This window comes from Notechis scutatus, chromosome 5 (genome assembly GCF_049901735.1).
Source record: "Notechis scutatus isolate UNSWTSFEM ecotype Mainland chromosome 5, rNotScu1.2, whole genome shotgun sequence".
Taxonomy (NCBI): Eukaryota; Metazoa; Chordata; class Lepidosauria; order Squamata; family Elapidae; genus Notechis; species Notechis scutatus.
Window position 1 is genome coordinate 69,669,623 of NC_142013.1, and position 18,403 is coordinate 69,688,025.

At 34.6% G+C, this 18,403-nt stretch overlaps 1 protein-coding gene across 5 annotated transcripts in view; it reads left to right on the forward strand.

Moving 5' to 3' along the window:
* The window catches only part of SH3KBP1 (SH3 domain containing kinase binding protein 1), a 154,615-nt gene that overhangs the window by 86,051 nt on the left and 50,161 nt on the right, over positions 1-18,403 (forward strand). For 4 of the 5 annotated variants that reach the window (XM_026674928.2, XM_087966949.1, XM_026674927.2 and 1 more), the window contains one exon: positions 3,679-3,875. In XM_026674928.2, coding sequence (XP_026530713.1) covers positions 3,679-3,875 — 197 coding nt within the window. Of the gene's footprint in view, positions 1-3,678; positions 3,876-12,452; positions 12,550-18,403 lie in introns of those variants that run through there. The other variant, XM_026674933.2, reaches the window with a different exon arrangement.

Consider the following 18,403-nt stretch of genomic DNA (forward strand, 5'->3'; position numbering starts at 1 on the left):
GAATTATTGTATACTCAAATTTTCCAAAGCAACAATTAGCACTGTCAGATAGCAGTTTAAGTTCAAGCCATTTGCAGTTTAAAAGCATAAGTTAGAAGTAATGTCTTAGTATAACATCCTAAAGGCAGGGGTGGGATTCAAATTTTTTAACAACCGGTTCTATGGGCGTGGCTTAGTTGCTGGGTGTGGCTTGCTGGTCATGTGACTGGAAGGGCATGGCTTGGTGGTCATGTGACTGGCTGGGCGTGGCCAACTCAACATCACTCACATCAAGGTACACTTCTCCTTGCCTAACCTCTCATGACTGTGGGGATGCTGCAACAGTCGTAAGTGTGAAAAAGGGTCATAAGTCTCTTTTTTCAGTGCCATTCTAACTTTGAATGGTCACTCCACACAAGCAAAGTACCAGCAAAGGAGGGGGGAAAAACTCCAGAGACGTTCCAGAGACAGGAAGTCTAGTCCTGTCAAGAATGTAATAAGGGGTAACAGAGAGGCAGTTTCTGTAAGAAACACCAGAATGTTTCCTTCCCGCCTTCCTTACAGGGTTAGGCCAGTAATTTCTTCTAACAACCGGTTCTCCGAACTGTTTAGAATGTTAACAACTGGTTCTAGCGAATAAGTGCGAACTGGTAGAATCCCACCCCTGCCTTAAGGTAATATTATTATCTTATTAATAATTATTAATAGAATTGGAAGGGACCTTGTAGGTCACCTAGTCCAACCCCCTACCCAAGCAGGAGACCCTACACCATTTCTGACAGATGGAAGTCCAGTCTCTTTATAATTTTTTTATAGTTTTTTCTTTAACATCTATGGGTGTTAAAGTATTGTCTGAGTCTTTATATTTTACACACAGTATTAGTAATAGTAATACTTTTTTTAGATATACATAATTATAATCTTTCAACTTCTAACATTCGTGTAGTCTAGTCTTTTCTTCAAAGCTTCCAGTGGTGAAGCTCCCACAACTTCCAAGGGCAAGCTGTTCCATTAGTTGATTGTTCTCACTGTCAGGAAAATCCTCCTTGTTTCTAGGTTGAATCTCTCCTAGATCAGGTTCCATCCATTATTCCTTGTCTGGCCTTCAGGTGCTTTGGAAAATAGGTTGACCCCCTTCTGTCAGTGACAACCCCTCAAATATTGGAACATTGCTCTCATGTCATCCCTGGTCCTTCTCTTCACTAGACTAGCCATGCCCAGTTCCTGCAGCTGTTCTTCATATGTTTTAGTCTCCAGTCCCCTAATCATCCTGGTTGCTCTTCTCTGCACTTTTCCTGGAATCTCAACATCTTTTTTATAGCGTGGTGACCAAAACTGAATGCAGTATTCTAGATGTGGTCTTACTAAGGCTTTATAGAGTGGTATTAGTATCTCACTTGATCTTGATTGTACCCATCTGTTAATGCAATTTAGGATTGTATTGGCTTTTTTGGCTGCCGCCACTCACTGTTGCTCATATTTAGCCAGTTGTCCACTAAGACTCCAAGATCCCTCTTACAACTACTGCTATTAAGCCTGGTTTCACTCAATCTACATGTGTACTTTTGGTTTTTCTTGCCTAAGTGTAAGAGTTTACTTTCCTCTACGTTGAATTTCATTTTGTTAGATAGGGCCCAGTGTTCAAATTTGTCAAGATCCCTGATATTGAACCTATCTTCTAGGTTGTTAGCTATTTCTGCCAGTTTAGTATCATCCACAAATTTGGTAAGTTCCCCTTCTATTCCCTCATCTAAGTCATTTAGGATGATTAATGGATATGATAATTTTATTTCGTACCCTGGCAATTCTACGTACAGCAACAAAGTGTCAAGGCATAGTTATAAAGAGCAAAAATAAAGTTGAAAGATTTTATAATGATTCTTGAAGATGAACTATAAAAGATCAGTGATCTCAGTGATGCATCTGTCTGTGGCAAAAGCTGCCCACATATTTCTCCCAGGAGAAACAACTTTGCATTTTCTTCCACAATAGTAGACAAAACATTGCCTTCAGCATAAGGTTTCTACTTTCTGAAACCCTAATGCAGTTGCAATTCAGAACAAATCTTTCTCTGTTGTATTTAATCTAAGGACCACAAGAGCAAGTGGAATAGTATATTCCAACTTACAGAAAATTTCCCAAGAGGAATAAAATATAATATTAAAAAAAACATATAAAGAAAACTTGTGCTGTCATTCCAAGTTTTGTTGAAAGTGATATGTTCTATAGTAAAAATAACATATGTGTTTTATTTTAGGCCTTGAAATTTGAGATTGAAATGTATTAAACTCAAAATGGTTTCATATGGTTGAATAACATTGCTTATGTATATATTAGGGAATTTACCTATATTTTATTAATTATTCTATTGTTGAAACTATTTGAATATTTATAATATCACCTGAAGTCATAGATTGTAGATTAAATCATTAGTTCAGCTTTTTTAAAATATATGCATAATCATTTCCTTGATTTTAAAAATAGTTCTTTAAGAAACTATCATTTTGGTTCAAAATATATTCAAGTTTAATGTTTTATAAATACTTTTGGACAATAGAAATAGCAGACGTTCAAACTGGCACCCACATTAAAACACTTCCTTCATTTTTTCCAATCCACATTTATAACGGAAAAGGACCACATAAATCTTGAGTTTATTTGTGCAGAGAATTATCTATAATGCAGTGATCACAGTAAGGTATCCTTTTGAAATTGGTTGGTGATTTCTAGACAAAACAAGTTTACTTGCTGTGTTAATAGCAATTGAGTAATCTCTTTCACTGAGAATATTAAAATTATCATATTGGTTTAATGGGCAGACAGAAATCTATTTTATTCCTGTGCAGGTATGTGGATGTACTTTTCAACAAGATTTCCTTGGGTAGATATTTGATTCAATATGTAGGTAGAGATAATATTATGCAGTCCATTTGATTGCATGTTTGATTAACTTCTACTTTCTGTTCTTATCTGTCTTAAATAATTTCTCTCTTAAATAATTTACCATATTGATTATATAATTGGTTTGTTGTAAATTTTATATATAAAAGACCCAAAATGTGGATTAGCTCAACTATATTTTAAATCATAGCTGATTTAGCATTTCATTGATTTTCTGACAAATAGATATCCATTTCATTGCATTGTTACTTAAAAATGGATGTCTTTTTGTGTATTTCCTAGAGCTAGTATGACATATGAACAAGGTGATTCTGATAATCACTTCTGCTTGTTTCGGTTAATTTGTTTAGCTCATAAAAACTGTGTGAATTTGTTCATTTATTGAGATTTTAACTGAAGTCTCCTGTGGTTGCCCGTACTTTTGGAATGCAAACTCTGAGAATAGTGTTTCACTATATCCTAAACAGCTTGTACCCAGCTATTATTCTGTGAAAGATCTTAGAATAATGCTATTCCACACTGCTAAGTATCTGAGGGATATAAATAAATAAAATAATTTCTGTCCTACCTCCCCTTGTATGTATATCTACATCTTACCATATGTTTCTCTATGTTCTCCATAAGTTTAATAAAACTGGTCCTGGTTGCTGTGCTGTCAGTTGGAATGATGTTTTAAAATTAATTTCAGTATTGTACTATTAATCTGGTGCTTGAGGGATTTTTTTTAAAAATTTTTCTGACTGTACTGTTATAAACAATCTTAAGAGTAGGCTTCTTTTTCTTTCTTCCCTCTGGTAGGTTTAAGGGATACTACAGGCTCAGAAAGTGATGGTGGTGACTCAAGTAGCACAAAATCAGAAGGAGCCAATGGAACAGCAACAATCCAACCCAAGAAAATCAAGGGGATTGGATTTGGTGACATATTCAAGGACAAACCCATAAAACTACGTCCGAGATCAATAGAAGTAGATAATGATTTTCTGCCAGTTGAAAAGGTATGGTATATAAAGTAGTCACACATGTTCAGATGTGTGTTTGTGCCTCAAGATTAGATGTTCTGTCAAGGTCAAGAAAATGAACACTGCTTAAAAATGTTATTGAACCTTCTAATTGCCTATAAAGATATGTCAATGATTCATTCATATGCATAGTTATTCCTTTTCTATAATAAAGAATTCTTCAGTATCTTTCTACAGATTGTTTTAATATTATTACAGAAACTCTTAAAATATTCAAAATCTGCTGTAGAATTAATTTCTCATTATGTCAGACACCATACTTGGATTTATATATCTGTGCAGAGGTAGTATTCAGCAGGTTCTGACCAGTTTTGGGGAACCGATAGCAGAAATTTTGAGCAGTTCAGAAAACCGGCAAATTTCACCTCTGACTGGAGATTTTATAGTATCCTTCTCCTGCCACACCCACCAAGCCATGCCCACAGGACCGTTAGTAAAGAAATTGGACTCCCACCACTGTATCTGTGAGATTACTTTCACATTAATATCCAAAATGGGATATTTATTTTGAATTCAACCTTCCAATGTAAGTTGTATATATCATGCAACTGACAGACCCTGAATTTATTATAATACTATAATTACTTTAAAAACAGTACTTTTTGCAATCTATCTACACTATTGCACAGTTCCTTTCTCTTTCAGCTCCAAATCTTTTACCATTCCTTCTCTACCTCTGTCCTCCAGCAGATATTCTGTGATTCGCGAGATACTTCTATGGCAGTAATGCAATCTAGTATCTGCTTCCTGGCACATACAGAGCCTTCCAGAGAAGAGCAATAAGTTAAATAGTTTTTTTGTAACACAGAAGCTATAAGACGTTGTCTATAAATGCCCTTGAGAAATGTCTTTCAAAATCTGAGTTCCACCTGACAATCATCAGAAGAAATACATTTGGATATTGGAGAAAGGCTTGAGTATAGAAAATAATGGTGATGGATTGTTTGAGCTGGCCTTTGGCTACTCTTTCCTTGATGTGCACCATTTATAGATTTGCTTTGTCTCTGAAAGTAGTTTCAATGGAATCAGCTTGTTTTATTTTGGTACTATAGATTCTTTTCAGATTGTATAAGTCTTTTGCCTTTTCTTAAAGGTACAGTTATTGGCATTATCAATTTCACTGATGTAGTCTGATAACTTATTTTGGACAATAGTTTTGATTGTATCTATCTAGTGGTGTAGTTATAGGAAGGTGTTCAGTATTTTTTTAAAGAACTACTTTCTAAGACATGAGAAATGCAGTTATCTTCCTAATAAATTAATTACTTTTGATTATTAGATTTATAGGCAAGAGCCATGGTAGCGCAGTGGTGAAAATGCAGTATTGCAGGCTAATTTAACTCACTGCTGGAGTTGGATCCTCATCAGTTCAAGGTTGATTCAGCCATCAGTTCTTCTGAGATTGACGTCAACTTCGAACAGAACCTGGCTGCAGCCATCTCTCTGTTCCTCAGTTGTCACACAGGGAGGAAAGAGGTTGGAATGCATTACTACACATAACAAAGAGCTTTCTCATGAGAACCGAGATCATGTACACTGGCAACAGATAAGGTTGGGAAAGGAGTGCCTGAGAGCCTGCCAATTAACTCAAACATAATCTGTGACACTTGGGGATGGGGTTATTTCCTAGTTTAATTGCTGGTATACTGAAACCATGGGAAAGGTTTAGATTTGGTTTTCCATTGAAGCTGTGCCAATATGATGTACTCATTAAAGAAGACCTTTGAGAAGCAGCCAAGTTTCAGGATATGATTTGCTTGAGTTCATTAGTCGGAGCCTTGACAATTGGTAAAATGAGGACCCAGATTGTTGAAGGCAATATGCTGACTCTGGTAACCTCTTAGAGATTGCTATTAAGCACTACAAAGCAGCATATAAATCTAAGTGCTGTTGCTATTTAATATATTTACTGTGCAAATTTTGTTTATGAGATTAAACCACATTGTTGAGCATTTAGTGTTCAAGGAATGCTTAGTTCTGTAAGTATTCTAAAAGGATTTTTTATTTGTTTGGAAGATAAAAGCAATTATACAAAGTAAAATTATAAACTATATAAAATGCCCTTTGAGAAGAAAACATCCAAAGAAGCCTGTATTTATGAATGGAACCGTTCATTCTGTTGAGGAAGAATGGTGATATGGAGCAGTCTTACTCAAAACCAAATAATTAACTTCATATTTAGCAAATATCTCCTTAAGAAATAAATTTATGGTCAATAGCCTATAACACTTTAACACAACTAACTGTGGAAATATGAATACATTTATTTCCAGCAAGTCAAATCCTTCTGGAACTTTATATTTCTCACCAGCATCATTCTTATATTGTCAAGGTCTAACTTTGACCAAAGCCTCTAAATATTTGTATATATACACAATGACATAATTATTGATAAAATGACTTCTGGTAGATGTTGCATGAGCTAGTAAATGTACACATTTTTTTCTGACCATGCTGCAAGCTTCTTCAAAGATAATTTGAAACTGAATTCTTTACAAACTTCCTGTCTTTATATATTGCCATATTCACCAGAGCTCCAAATAGCTGTTGATCATCATATATTGTTTCTCCCTGGTTAATTACATGGAAGTTACAGATTTCTAATGCTTCCAATAATTGTAGGAAAATATCTGTTATATTAGACCAGGATGTTGACATTTTCAATCTGTTTTATAATTTAATCAATCAAAAATTATAATAATATTCCAATCAAAGAATTACTAACTCAAGCAAATAAGCTAACAGTAAACAAAAGCTTAATCAAAGAACCACCAAAACCACTTTCTTAACTGGAAAAACTCTGTGCTAGTCTGCCGTATTTCCATGTAGAAGTGCACTGAACTCCTTGATTTCATTAAAAAGTAATTTGCATTTTCATCTATCAGAGTAATGTCATCAGCATATTGTAATTTATTCTCAAGTTACAAATACAGAATAATTTGTTCAAAATTTCTATCTTTGTTTGAAATGCATAGCTATGACATAAAACTATATAATTGGCCAGGGGAGGGGATTGAGAAAAACAAGAAGTCTTTAGTTCTTCTGTTTTCTTTCATGTGCTTCAACAAATTAGGAGATAGCCCAGACATTATCTAATTAATTTCCAATATTATCTATAGTTTCACAACCCTTTTTTCAACAAACTGCTATATTTATATCCTGTAAGTTATAAGGTTACTTATTACTGCTTTGAAATTTAAACATTGTTTCATATTATATTCTCCTTCAATATCTCAATAAGAAATGAGTAAAATTAAATTCTGTATGGAAGAGATAACAAAGAAAAACAATACATACTAATTTAGAATTTACCCTTGAAAACAAAATGGACATTTTCACTGTTTTGCATTTATAACATGACATAACATAACAATTTCTAGAAATGTGCCTTTAAAAGACATTGACACTTAGAAAATGAAAAGCACTTCCAAGAATTTACCTTTCTAAGAAATCCTTGGATCCATTTGAGCAAAACTGATTTTCCAAACCACTAAATAATTAAACTTTTCTTTTTGTATATATATATAAATAATATATATAATAGATTTGTTGTAAAAAAACATGGAACATTTATAAACACAGATATAAATGAAAAATCATACAAATAAACATTTTCCAAAAGTTGAATTTCCCTCACATTTAAGACTACAAATTTGTTTATTATTCATCTTTGTATGATTTTAATTTATATGGCCAACAATCTAAAGCATATGATTCTGGGCAGCTAACATAATAAGTACAAATAAATAAATAAAAATAATTACAAATATAGGAACTGAGTTAAAACCAACTAACATCATAAATATAACCAAGATATGGGCTCAGCTACACTATCCAGGAAAAGTTGCAAAGTATTCGCTAGAAATTATGGGATTGAATATCTAGCATATTTGAGGGTATTTCTATGAAATAATCCACATTACTATAGAAAAAAGAATAATTGATTCTTTACAAATTTATCCTTACATTAAAAGTGAAATTATATTTAAATGCTGGTTCTTAGTATAAGCCAGTGGTGGCTAATCTTTTTGGACTCCTGTGCCAAAAATTGCTCACGTGCTCGCCTGCTCACGCTCATGTGCCAGCACCCAGAAGGCAATACGCAACACCCCACACACCCTCTGTGCATGCACACACGATCCCCCCTGCCATCCCCTAACCTGCACTGGGCATGTACACGCTTCCCAGCTGATTTTTGCCCCATTTGAGGCCTTTTTCAGCCTCCCAGAGGCTCGAGGGAAGCCTCTGCAGCCTTTGGAGGCCGAAAAATGGGCCCATTTCATCACTTCCAGTGTTTCCAGAAATACAGGAAGTAATGAAACAGGCCTGTTTTTTGGCCTCCAAAGGCTGCAGAGGGTTCCCTCCAGCCTCTGGCAGGCCGAAAAAGGCCTCAAACGGGCCAAAAATCAACTGGGAGGCACGTGCATGCGCAGTGAGGTAAGTTTGGCTGGGGCTTGCATGCTGGCACAAATTATATTGTGCCACCTGTGGCACACGGGCCATAGGTACCACCTGTAGCACATGTGCCATAGGTTCAACCATCATGGATATAAGCAATCACCTTAAGGCTATTTAGAAGACTGTATTTATCAGATTTCTGCAAGTGAATGCCTTATAAATATGCTAGGCTGCAACATATATCAATTAGATTGAGCAATCAAACTTGCTCAATCTAGAGCAGGGTCCCCAACCGCCGGTCCGCGGACCGGTACCGGGCGCGGAACAACCCTTACCGGGCCGCTGGTTGCTGGGCGCCGCCATCTTTTTTGGTAAAAGCGCTTCTGGTGAGCTTTTCCGGGTAGAAAGCTCACCGGAGCGCTGTTTCATCATAAAAAGATGGCGGCGCAGCGCTGGGTGAGCTTTTCGGGTAGAAAGCCATTTCTACCCGAAAAAGCTCACCAGAGCGTGGCGCCGCCATCTTTTATGACGAACAGCGCCCGTGACGCCACCGAAGCGCCTTTTCGTCATAAAAGATGGCGGCGCCCAGTTGACGCCGGTACCGGGCCGCGGCGCCCAGCTGATGTCGGAACCGGGTCGCGGCGTCGAAAAGGTTGGGGATCCCTGATCTAGAGGACTACAATATAATAGGAATTCTTCAGGTTTATAATAGGTAAAACTAGACAAAGTAATATAAATAGATCACAAGGCAACAAGGAATTGAAAACTGGTAGTGCCCAATCCTCCCATAATTCTACTTTGGATGCTTATTATAATTCTTAAAGATCCATGCTATCTCCATATCTTATTTTCATTGGCTGAGCATCCAAACATACTTACTTGCTTTGTACAAATGCAACACCATATGATTAATACAGATAATTATGGGCAACACAAACCCATATTGTTAATATTATATTACCTTTCAGTTACATTATTACTTTACTTGGTACAAACTAACCAGTTATGATCATTCATTCCACTTCTAAGTATGAAAAATATAATAGTTTACAATTCTCATTGTGAAATGTCTGAGAAAACATATATTTTCTGTGTATATTTACGTATTTATGCCCAACTCTATCTCAAATTAAGGATCATAAAAAGGAAGTTATACAATAGATGGTATGAGGCAAAACCTACACACTTTCAGACCTTTGTATTTTTCCTAGCACTGGAAAAACATCTTCCAATCCCCAGCATTTTAGCACTACAATCTACTCCTTTCCTTTCCCTTTCCTTTCCCTTTTATTTTTTGCTACCCCTCTTGCCTCAAGGTGATTCTGGGCAGCATACAACATTAAAAGCTATAAAACTGTAAAACATAAATATTTCTAAAAACTATAAAAATAGAATTACAATCAAAAGTAAGATTATAATTAAATGAAGGGGAGGGAGGGAGCAGAATGAGTAGGGGGTAGGTGGGATTTTTTCTTAATCTATCAATCCCCTTTAGCATGATATTCTCCTTTGAGGCCCTAGGCCTGGCAAAGCTACATCTTCAGGCCCTTATGGAAAGTCAGAAGGGTGGGAGCAGATCTCACTTCAGGAAGTAAGGTATTCCAAAGGGTAGGAGTCCCAGCAGAAAATGTTCTCCTGGACCCTGTCAGCTGGAAATCTTTGCCAAAAGGGCTCACAGTATCCTTCTTACTGCTGGCAGAGATTGGATGGGCCAGTCCTATTGGTGAAATGTATACTTTCAAGAATTTATTTTTGAATAGAAGGAATGGTTGTGTTTTTCCTCAAAAACTAGTGTGTGAACTGTGGGTAGATACCTTACCTTGAAAGATTTATTATTAGTAATAATGAAGTGAGGTGTAGTTTGTGATGAAACCAATCATATACATAATAAGCAAGGAACTAAGAAGGGTTCCAAATGACCAAATAGTAACACTGTGGTTGGAATAATATTGACTAATTTATCAATAATATTGACTAATTTAATCTATCAAACCACAGGCTTTGTATCTCTGTAATTTCAGTCAACAATGTTAATATGTAGCATTATTCCAATATTACTAAAGCTTGCAACAGTAGCTGATTCATTTCGGTATCCTTTTGACTAATAACATTTTTGGATAGATCTGAATTAGATAGATAATCAAAAAACAGATCTGCGAACAACTAGAAGCAAATAAAGTTATAACTAGTAGCCAGCATAGGTTTGGTAAAAACAGATTATGCCAAACTAATCTTATCTCATTCTTCGATAAAGTAACTAAATTAGTAGACCAACAAAATGCTATGGACATAGTATACTTAGATTTTAGTAAGGCATTTGACAAGGTAGACCACAACCTACTTCTTCGTAAAAATGTGGAATAGACAACATCATCACCACCAGATGGATTTGTAGTTGGCTGACAAACTGTACTCAACAAGTAGTCCCTAATAGTAATACATCCACATGGAGACAAGTAAGTAGTGGGGTACCACAAGGCTCTGTCTTAGGCCCAGTATTCTGCAATATCTTCATAAATGACTTCGATGAGGGAATGGAGAACTCATCAAATTTGCAGATGACACTACACTAGCAGGAATAGCCAACACCTCAGAAGACAAACTCAAGATCCAAAAAGATCTTGATAAACTTGAATAATGGGCCCTATCCAACAAAATGAATTTCAATGAGGAAAAAATGAAAGCTTTACATTTAGGCAGGAAAACTCAAAGGTATAAGTACAGTTTAGGCGAGACCTAGCTCAAAAACAGTAACTATGAGAGGAGCATGGAGTCTTAGTGGATGATCACTTGAATATGAGCCAGCAGCCAAAAAAGTGAATACAATCCTGGGTTGTATAAACAGAGGCATAGAATCAAGATCACATAAAGTATTAGTATCACTTTATAAAACCCTTGAAAGACCACATCTGGAATACTGCAACCAATTTTGGTAATCACACTACAAAAAAAGATGTTGAGACTTTGGAAAAAGTTCAGAAAAGAGTAAGATGATCAAAGGCCTGGAGACTAAAACATATGAAGAACAGCTACAGGATTTGGGTTTGGCTAGTCTAAAGAAAAGAAGAATGAGGGTGAGATGATAGCAGTATTCCAGTGCTTGAGGATCTGCCACAGAGAAGATTATTCTCCAAAGCACCAGAGGGCAGGATAAGAAACAATGGTTGGAAACTAATCAAATAGAGAAGCAATCTGGAACCTGGTTGGAAACTTCCTGAGAACAATTAACCAGTGGAACAGCTTGCCTCCAGAAATCTTGGGTACTTCATCACTGGATGTTTTTAAGAAGAATCTAGACAGTCACTTATCTGAAAGTATAGGTTCTCCTGCTTGAGCAGGGGGCAGGACTAGAAGACCTCCAAAGTCCCTTCCAGCTCATTCACTCATTCATTCTAATGGTGAATTGAAATATGCCATGTTCAAGGCAACTGCACTATTTACTGGCATCCTGACACCATTTGTAGCCACATTTTCATTGTTAAACTTTTGGAAACTGGAAGTGAATAGTGTTACAAAAGAATGCTTTCCATCAGTGGCTTGCACTGAAACTCATCTTGCAAGATACTGGGTTTGGTTATTCAGTGTGGGTGGCATAGTATTAGTTAAATCTGAACCTGTTCAACTGCGTGGTTTGAGCATTTTTATGCTGGTATGTGTACCTGTGAAAAGCATTCTATGTAATAATTAAGGTTTTCATATTTCCCTTCCTATATACCCAGTAATTGTGAGGCTGTTGACATCATGAACGTTGGCTTTTTATTATACTGTAGTATTACTTGTAGATTATATAAATTGTGTAACTATTTGTGTGATTAGTAGATTAATATATTTTACTTATTTAAAACTTTTAATACAAATAGTGCAGAATAATTTCTTATAGCTAGGAAAGGAATATCTTTTTTAAAATATCACCTGTCTTATTACCTCATATATCTGACTTGTTTCCTGGGTTTCTCAGAAAGTTTTTATCTTCCAATGACTATGTTTGCTCTGAATTTGAGTTTGATCAGTTTTCTCTCTAGACAATTTTCTCTGTCTTCAAGGGAGTTAAAAATTGCTTTCCTTTTAGCAAGTTCCAGTTTCCTGTGAAATAAACAAATGCAATGTTTCCTCATAGCTAGTATTAATCTGAATGTATGACTCAGTTTTAGGCTTGGTTTCTCGGTGAGCTCAAATTTTACAAGGAAGTGCAAGGACTGTTCATACTGCTTCTAAACATTTTTAGGTGGCTTTACTTACAATGGGAGAAGAGGTATGTCTTTTTAAAAAACCAAATACTTCTTTCTTTTGTATGTATACAGCTACATTGTAATTTGCATAATATAAGTAACAACATGTTTGGCAACAAAGGCTTTAAATTGGTCTATATCTTAGCATAAAATGTGTTAAAGTGAGAGCAACACATAAAATGTGTTAAACTGAAGCCTTAAAAGAAAAAGCAGTAACATCTGTGTTTCAGAGTTAATAAATAACATTAATAACTTGCATTGAACTGTGTAGCTGCTGCTTTTATATTTCTGCTTTGGTATATACAAATATTCAGATGCTTTATGATAGTTTTCTTTTAGTATGATATAAGATTTGTTTTAAATCTTACTATCTAATTAATGAAAATCAGACTTTTGGAATTGTTACTGATAAACTACAACACGGGTGTCAAACTCACCATATCACATTGCTTTCACGTGATGTTTTGCAATGCTTTTTCCTTTGCGGAGCTGGGGTGGCATGGCCTATGTATGACGGATGCGGCCGGCGGGTTGCCAGTTTGGCACCCCTGAAATACAACATGTTTATTTGATTAGAAGATATATTTCTATTCAGAAGTAACTTATAATTAGAGTTACAGAGAAAGTTTCCTTATACTTTTTAAACATGTTGACCTTTTATTTATTTAGGTATTAGTTGCCAATTTCTTAATCTATATTTGTTGTCCAGATTTTTAATTCTGTGTGTAAGCATTAACTGAGTTCTATTTGAAACATTTTTTCTGCTTGCAATATAGAATGTGTCATCTGTTTTCCTGTTCGAAATTGAACAAAAAGAAAAAGATGTTTATAATTTAATAAGTGCTAAATATCTGGAATAATTTCAACATATATTTATATACAAAACTTAGCAAAAAGTGGTCATTTGTATATATTACATAAATAAATCAGTAGCCAGTCTGGGAATTTTATTGAAAGAGTTCCTAAAGAATTGAGCAGAAAAATATGTATATGTGTATTTTTTAATTGTACAACAGGGTTCTAATAGTAATAATAGACAGAGGAGACTTCAATTGGAATAAAATAAAAAGGATTGCACTGATATTCTTCCATGGTTTTATTTTGGTTCTTACGCACTTCAGCAGAATTTTTTATTCTTTGTATATGATATCAACTATTATTTTTTCATTCTCTTTGTAGTAATACTATACAAACATAGCCCTATAATGTCTACAGTTGGTATTCTATATTTTAGAGAAGTTGACACATTCCTGTCAGTTCCTATTCCTTTGGAAATGTGGTAGAATTTGACATTTGTATGGGACTGGAAAAAACATGTGGACTCTTGCCTTCTTCCTCCACTGTTAATTATAGAGGGGAGAAGGGAGAGAGAGAGAGTACAAAGGAGTAATAATAATAATAAATCCTCATTCCTGTGGAAAAATAGAATGAGAAATGGAAATTTGGATGAGAAGGCAAGTGGTTGAAGAGAGAACTGATGGTTATATATTTTCCAGTTGAAAATGTTATCATGTTTATAATAGTGTTGAATATATCTCTCAGGGACAATCTGATTTGAAACTTGCATTTATAGATTTTTTTTTCTAAACATAAATTTGGTCCACCTCATATTAGCATCAGATTAGTGATATTTTTTATGAACATGTATTTTCTTTATAAATATCATGTTTATTACAATGCTTTTTCTGATGAACAATTTTGTTTCTATCATCAGCACATTACATAAAAGCATAACAAAAAAGAAAAAAACTAAGCGTCAGCCTTTCATGAGGTGTCATCTTCATTGTGTCCACACAATATTTAGCTCTTGTATATGAGAAAATGGAGTTCACACAATAATCATTCATTCTTCTTTGAAAGTGACAGCAAATATATACATATTCTGGATATTCCTATGAAATATGTTGTAGGAATTGATAGTACATTATAGTGTTACATGGTGAGTAGTTTCATTTCCACATCGCTAAATGTGTTCAGCTAGAGAAATTTTAAGTATCTTACAGAAACATAGAAGGAAACATGTTTCTGGCTTTGAAAAACACTTTCCTTGGCTTGAGAAAAATGAGCATGTTTCAATAGTTTGTAGGTTTCCAAATACCCTTTGTAACTCAAAGAATTATTTTGCTCTCTGATAACTTGTTGACTTCAGTCTGATGCTCCATATCATTTGATCATCAGGATAATGTTTGTTCATAATATCAAGACTTTGAAACATGCTGGTGATAACCTATATAATTATAGTATTTATTCCACTGTAATTTTCCAATTTGAACAATAATCATCAACACAAACTAGATGCAATTAACTTCTCCAGAAAAACTGGATCTTCAGTCAGGAGTTAGCCTTCACCTCTACAGCTGTATCTCAATTTTAGCCATTTCCATCTCCAATTTGAGCAGCCCATTTATTCTTCTAATTTTTATTACTGTAGTATGCTACTTCTCAGTAGCATATTGTTCACAATAAATTTGCTCTTCTAATTTCTCTATGAGTCTTGGGCCTGATTCTAATGGCTCCTCTGAAATGAAAACTAGATTGTCTGCAAATGCTTGCAGTTTATACTTTTCTCTTTTAATTTCCATTCCTTTAATTTGCTCATCTTGCCTGATGTTTCTAGTTAGTACTTCCAGTGTTAAGATAAATAACAATGGAGATAATGGACAGTTTTGCCTTGTACTGTTTCTTATTGAAAAAATTTCAGTTACCTCACCATTCACAATCACTTTAGCTTTCTGATTTGTATATATTGCCTTGAACATATTTTAAAAATTATCTCCAAAGTCCATAAATCTTAGTTGATGTAGCATGAATTGCCAGTTCACATTATCAAACACCTTTTGAGCATCTAGGAACAACAATGCCAATTGTTTTTCATTATGTGCTTTGCAAGATTCCAATGTTATTATTTCGTATCTGCTTTTTAGGTAGAAAACCATTTTGATCAGGGTGTATGAATTCCTTCAAGAATCTCTTCAGTCTTTCTGCTACTATTGAGGCAAATATTTTATAGTTGGTATTCAGTAGACATATTAGTCTATAGTTCTTTATTTGTGTTAAATCTGAATCCTCTTTTGGTACCAAGGTAATGTTAGCTTCCACCCAGGATGGTGGTATCTTCGCTTCAGGTAAAACTGCATTGTATACCTCTAATAATGATTGGCTCAGGCTATCTTGTAGCTCTTTGTATATTTCTGCTGGTAGCCCAACTGGGCCTGGTAACTTGTTGGTTTTTTTGTTTTTTGATTGCCTCCACTAGTTCTGTTGTAGTTATTTTCTCATTCAGCATTGATTTAATTGTTTCTGGCACTTTAGGTAAATTAGCTTTTCCTAAATATTGTAGTATTTTCTCCTCAGAATTTTCCTCATTATCATATAGTTTCCTATAAAAGTCCTAGATAATATTTTTCCCCCCTCAATTTGATAATGTAGAATTCCATCTTTATCTTGCAATTTACTTATCCATTTTTTCTGTTTCTCCTTTTTCAATTTATAAGCTAGCCACCTTCCTGGTTTATTTGCATTCTCAAAAAAGTTTTGTTTTGTTCTTTTTATATGTTGCACTAGTTCTTTTTCAACAATATTCAATTTATGTTTCGTAAAGTCCATTTGATGTTTTAGGTTTATTTTTTTGTGGTTCCTTTTGTAACTCTGCTTCAAGTCTTTTGTATTCTTCTTCTAGGGTTCTTTGTTGTTGCTTCTTCCTTTTGTTTTTCTTCGCTGTAAACGTTATGGCAATTTCTCTCATATATGCTTTCTCTGTATCCCATAGGTTTTGTAAAGACATGTCTCCTTTCCTGTTTTCTTTAAAAAAGAATCCCATTTGTTTTTCCAACATCTGCTTAAATTCTATATCTTTTAGTATCAATCAGTTCAGAGTCCATCTTATACTTTTCTTTCATCCTTTCCAGCTAATTTTCATTGGATTGTGGTCTACCCATAAATTTGTATCTATTACTGCCTCATATACATTTGTATTTAATTCCATCGACATCCATATCATATCTATTCTAGACCAGGATCTGTGTCTGTTAAAATAGAATGTGTATTGATTTCTCCCCGGGTTCCTCTCCATACATGTTGTATATTTAACTCTTCTGACATATTATCTTACTCCTTTACTAATTCTATTACTTTTATAGTCAATTTTTTTGTCTATTATTGCACTGAAATCCCCTAGGAGGCAGATATTGTCACACTGCATCTCATCTATAGTATAATGTAGTTTTTTATAAAATTGTTCTTGTCCATTATTAGGTGCATAGATTACAACTAGGAGTACCCGTTTTTGATTTAATATTGCTTCCACAATTAAAATCCTTCTCTCTTCATCTTTATATATTTGGTTTGCCTGAATTATTTCTTCAATGTATTACACTACTCCTCTCTCCTTTTGTTGTGATGACATAAATAGTGTCCCCAATTTGGGGTACGCCAGTAATTATTTGTATTTTTCTTTTATGGGGACTTCTTGTAGTGGTATTATGTCTAGACTTAATCTTTGTAATTTGTTGATGGTTTTCTTCCTTTTCTTTTTTTTAATTTTTAATTTTATTTTACTTTATACAAACATTCCATCTTTCGTTTAAACAGTGTGTTGTCTGGGTACAAATATCTTGTGCAGTTATGATTACAATTAGTTTATATTCATTACTATTATATCATTATTCTTTCTTTATACTACTATACATAATGTATCTAATTGTAATAACAATTCTTAGCATATTTAATTCTTATTCACGTTTACTATTTTTCCTTTTCAAGGATAGGTTCAATCCGTTGATATTTAGTGATAATATTTTAAGTTATTTTTGCATTGTTCTATTTATATCTAGGTCATATACTCCTGGTTGCTCTTATTTCTCTTGGTTCTTTGGGTCTTGTTCCATTGTTCTCTATTCGGTCCTTTTTCTCTTTCCTTTTGCTGCAGTTCCTTTTCTTCTATGGCAGGCATTCCTTGATCTCTATCTTCTAATGCTTCCCTCTCCTCCAGTTCCTCTTCAGTACCAAAATACTGGTTGTAGAACTCCATCGCTTTATCCAGTGAGTCCAATCGATATCTCTTTTCATGTGACCAGTATTCCTTCCGGAATCAGCCATCTAAAGTTAACATTATACCTGATCAACATTACAGTCAAGCAATGGCCAAAATATGAGAAAGGACCTTTTGGCAACATTAGTGAAAGGTTTTTTTAAAAGTTTGATGAAATGATAATGCTTGTGGAAAAATATGCAGATAATCTGATTTGAAAGCTGCAGATCAAAGAATATTGATTGCACAAACTGAGTTGATTCCATACATCTTTCTGAACTTTTAAGAACTTTGTTCATAATAGCAGAAGCCTGACATGAAAAAGTGACAAATTGGTTTTTTAAGGAGGATTGGGGTGAAATTGGCAAATAGATGTATTACTCTTAATTGCAAACCAGTTATCTGGACTTTGCTGGGAAGATAGATCAATTGTGGAGATTGAATGTATTATACTTAACTAGACAACAATTGAAAAGAAATGGTATTAAGAAACAAACGAGGATATTTGATCCAGGATGAATTGCTCTTAACTTTTGGGACAATTTGAGATTAATAAGATGCCGTGGTAAATTTTCTACCAGTTGATTACAATGTTTGTTGACAAAGGGTTTGGGAATTCTAATGTTAGGCATCCAGAAATTGTCCATGGTAATCAATCACTATGAGACCAGTATAATCTCCAATTGATTTATTAGAACAGCTCTGGTACATCTATGGAATTTCCCAAACTGAAAGTCATTTTCAGCCCGTTTCACAAAATCTACCTTCTCTCCTCCCACTTCTTACACTTCATTAATCACAAGAACCAATTAACTGCAGCTGGAATTTTTTAATGCGACATATGAAAT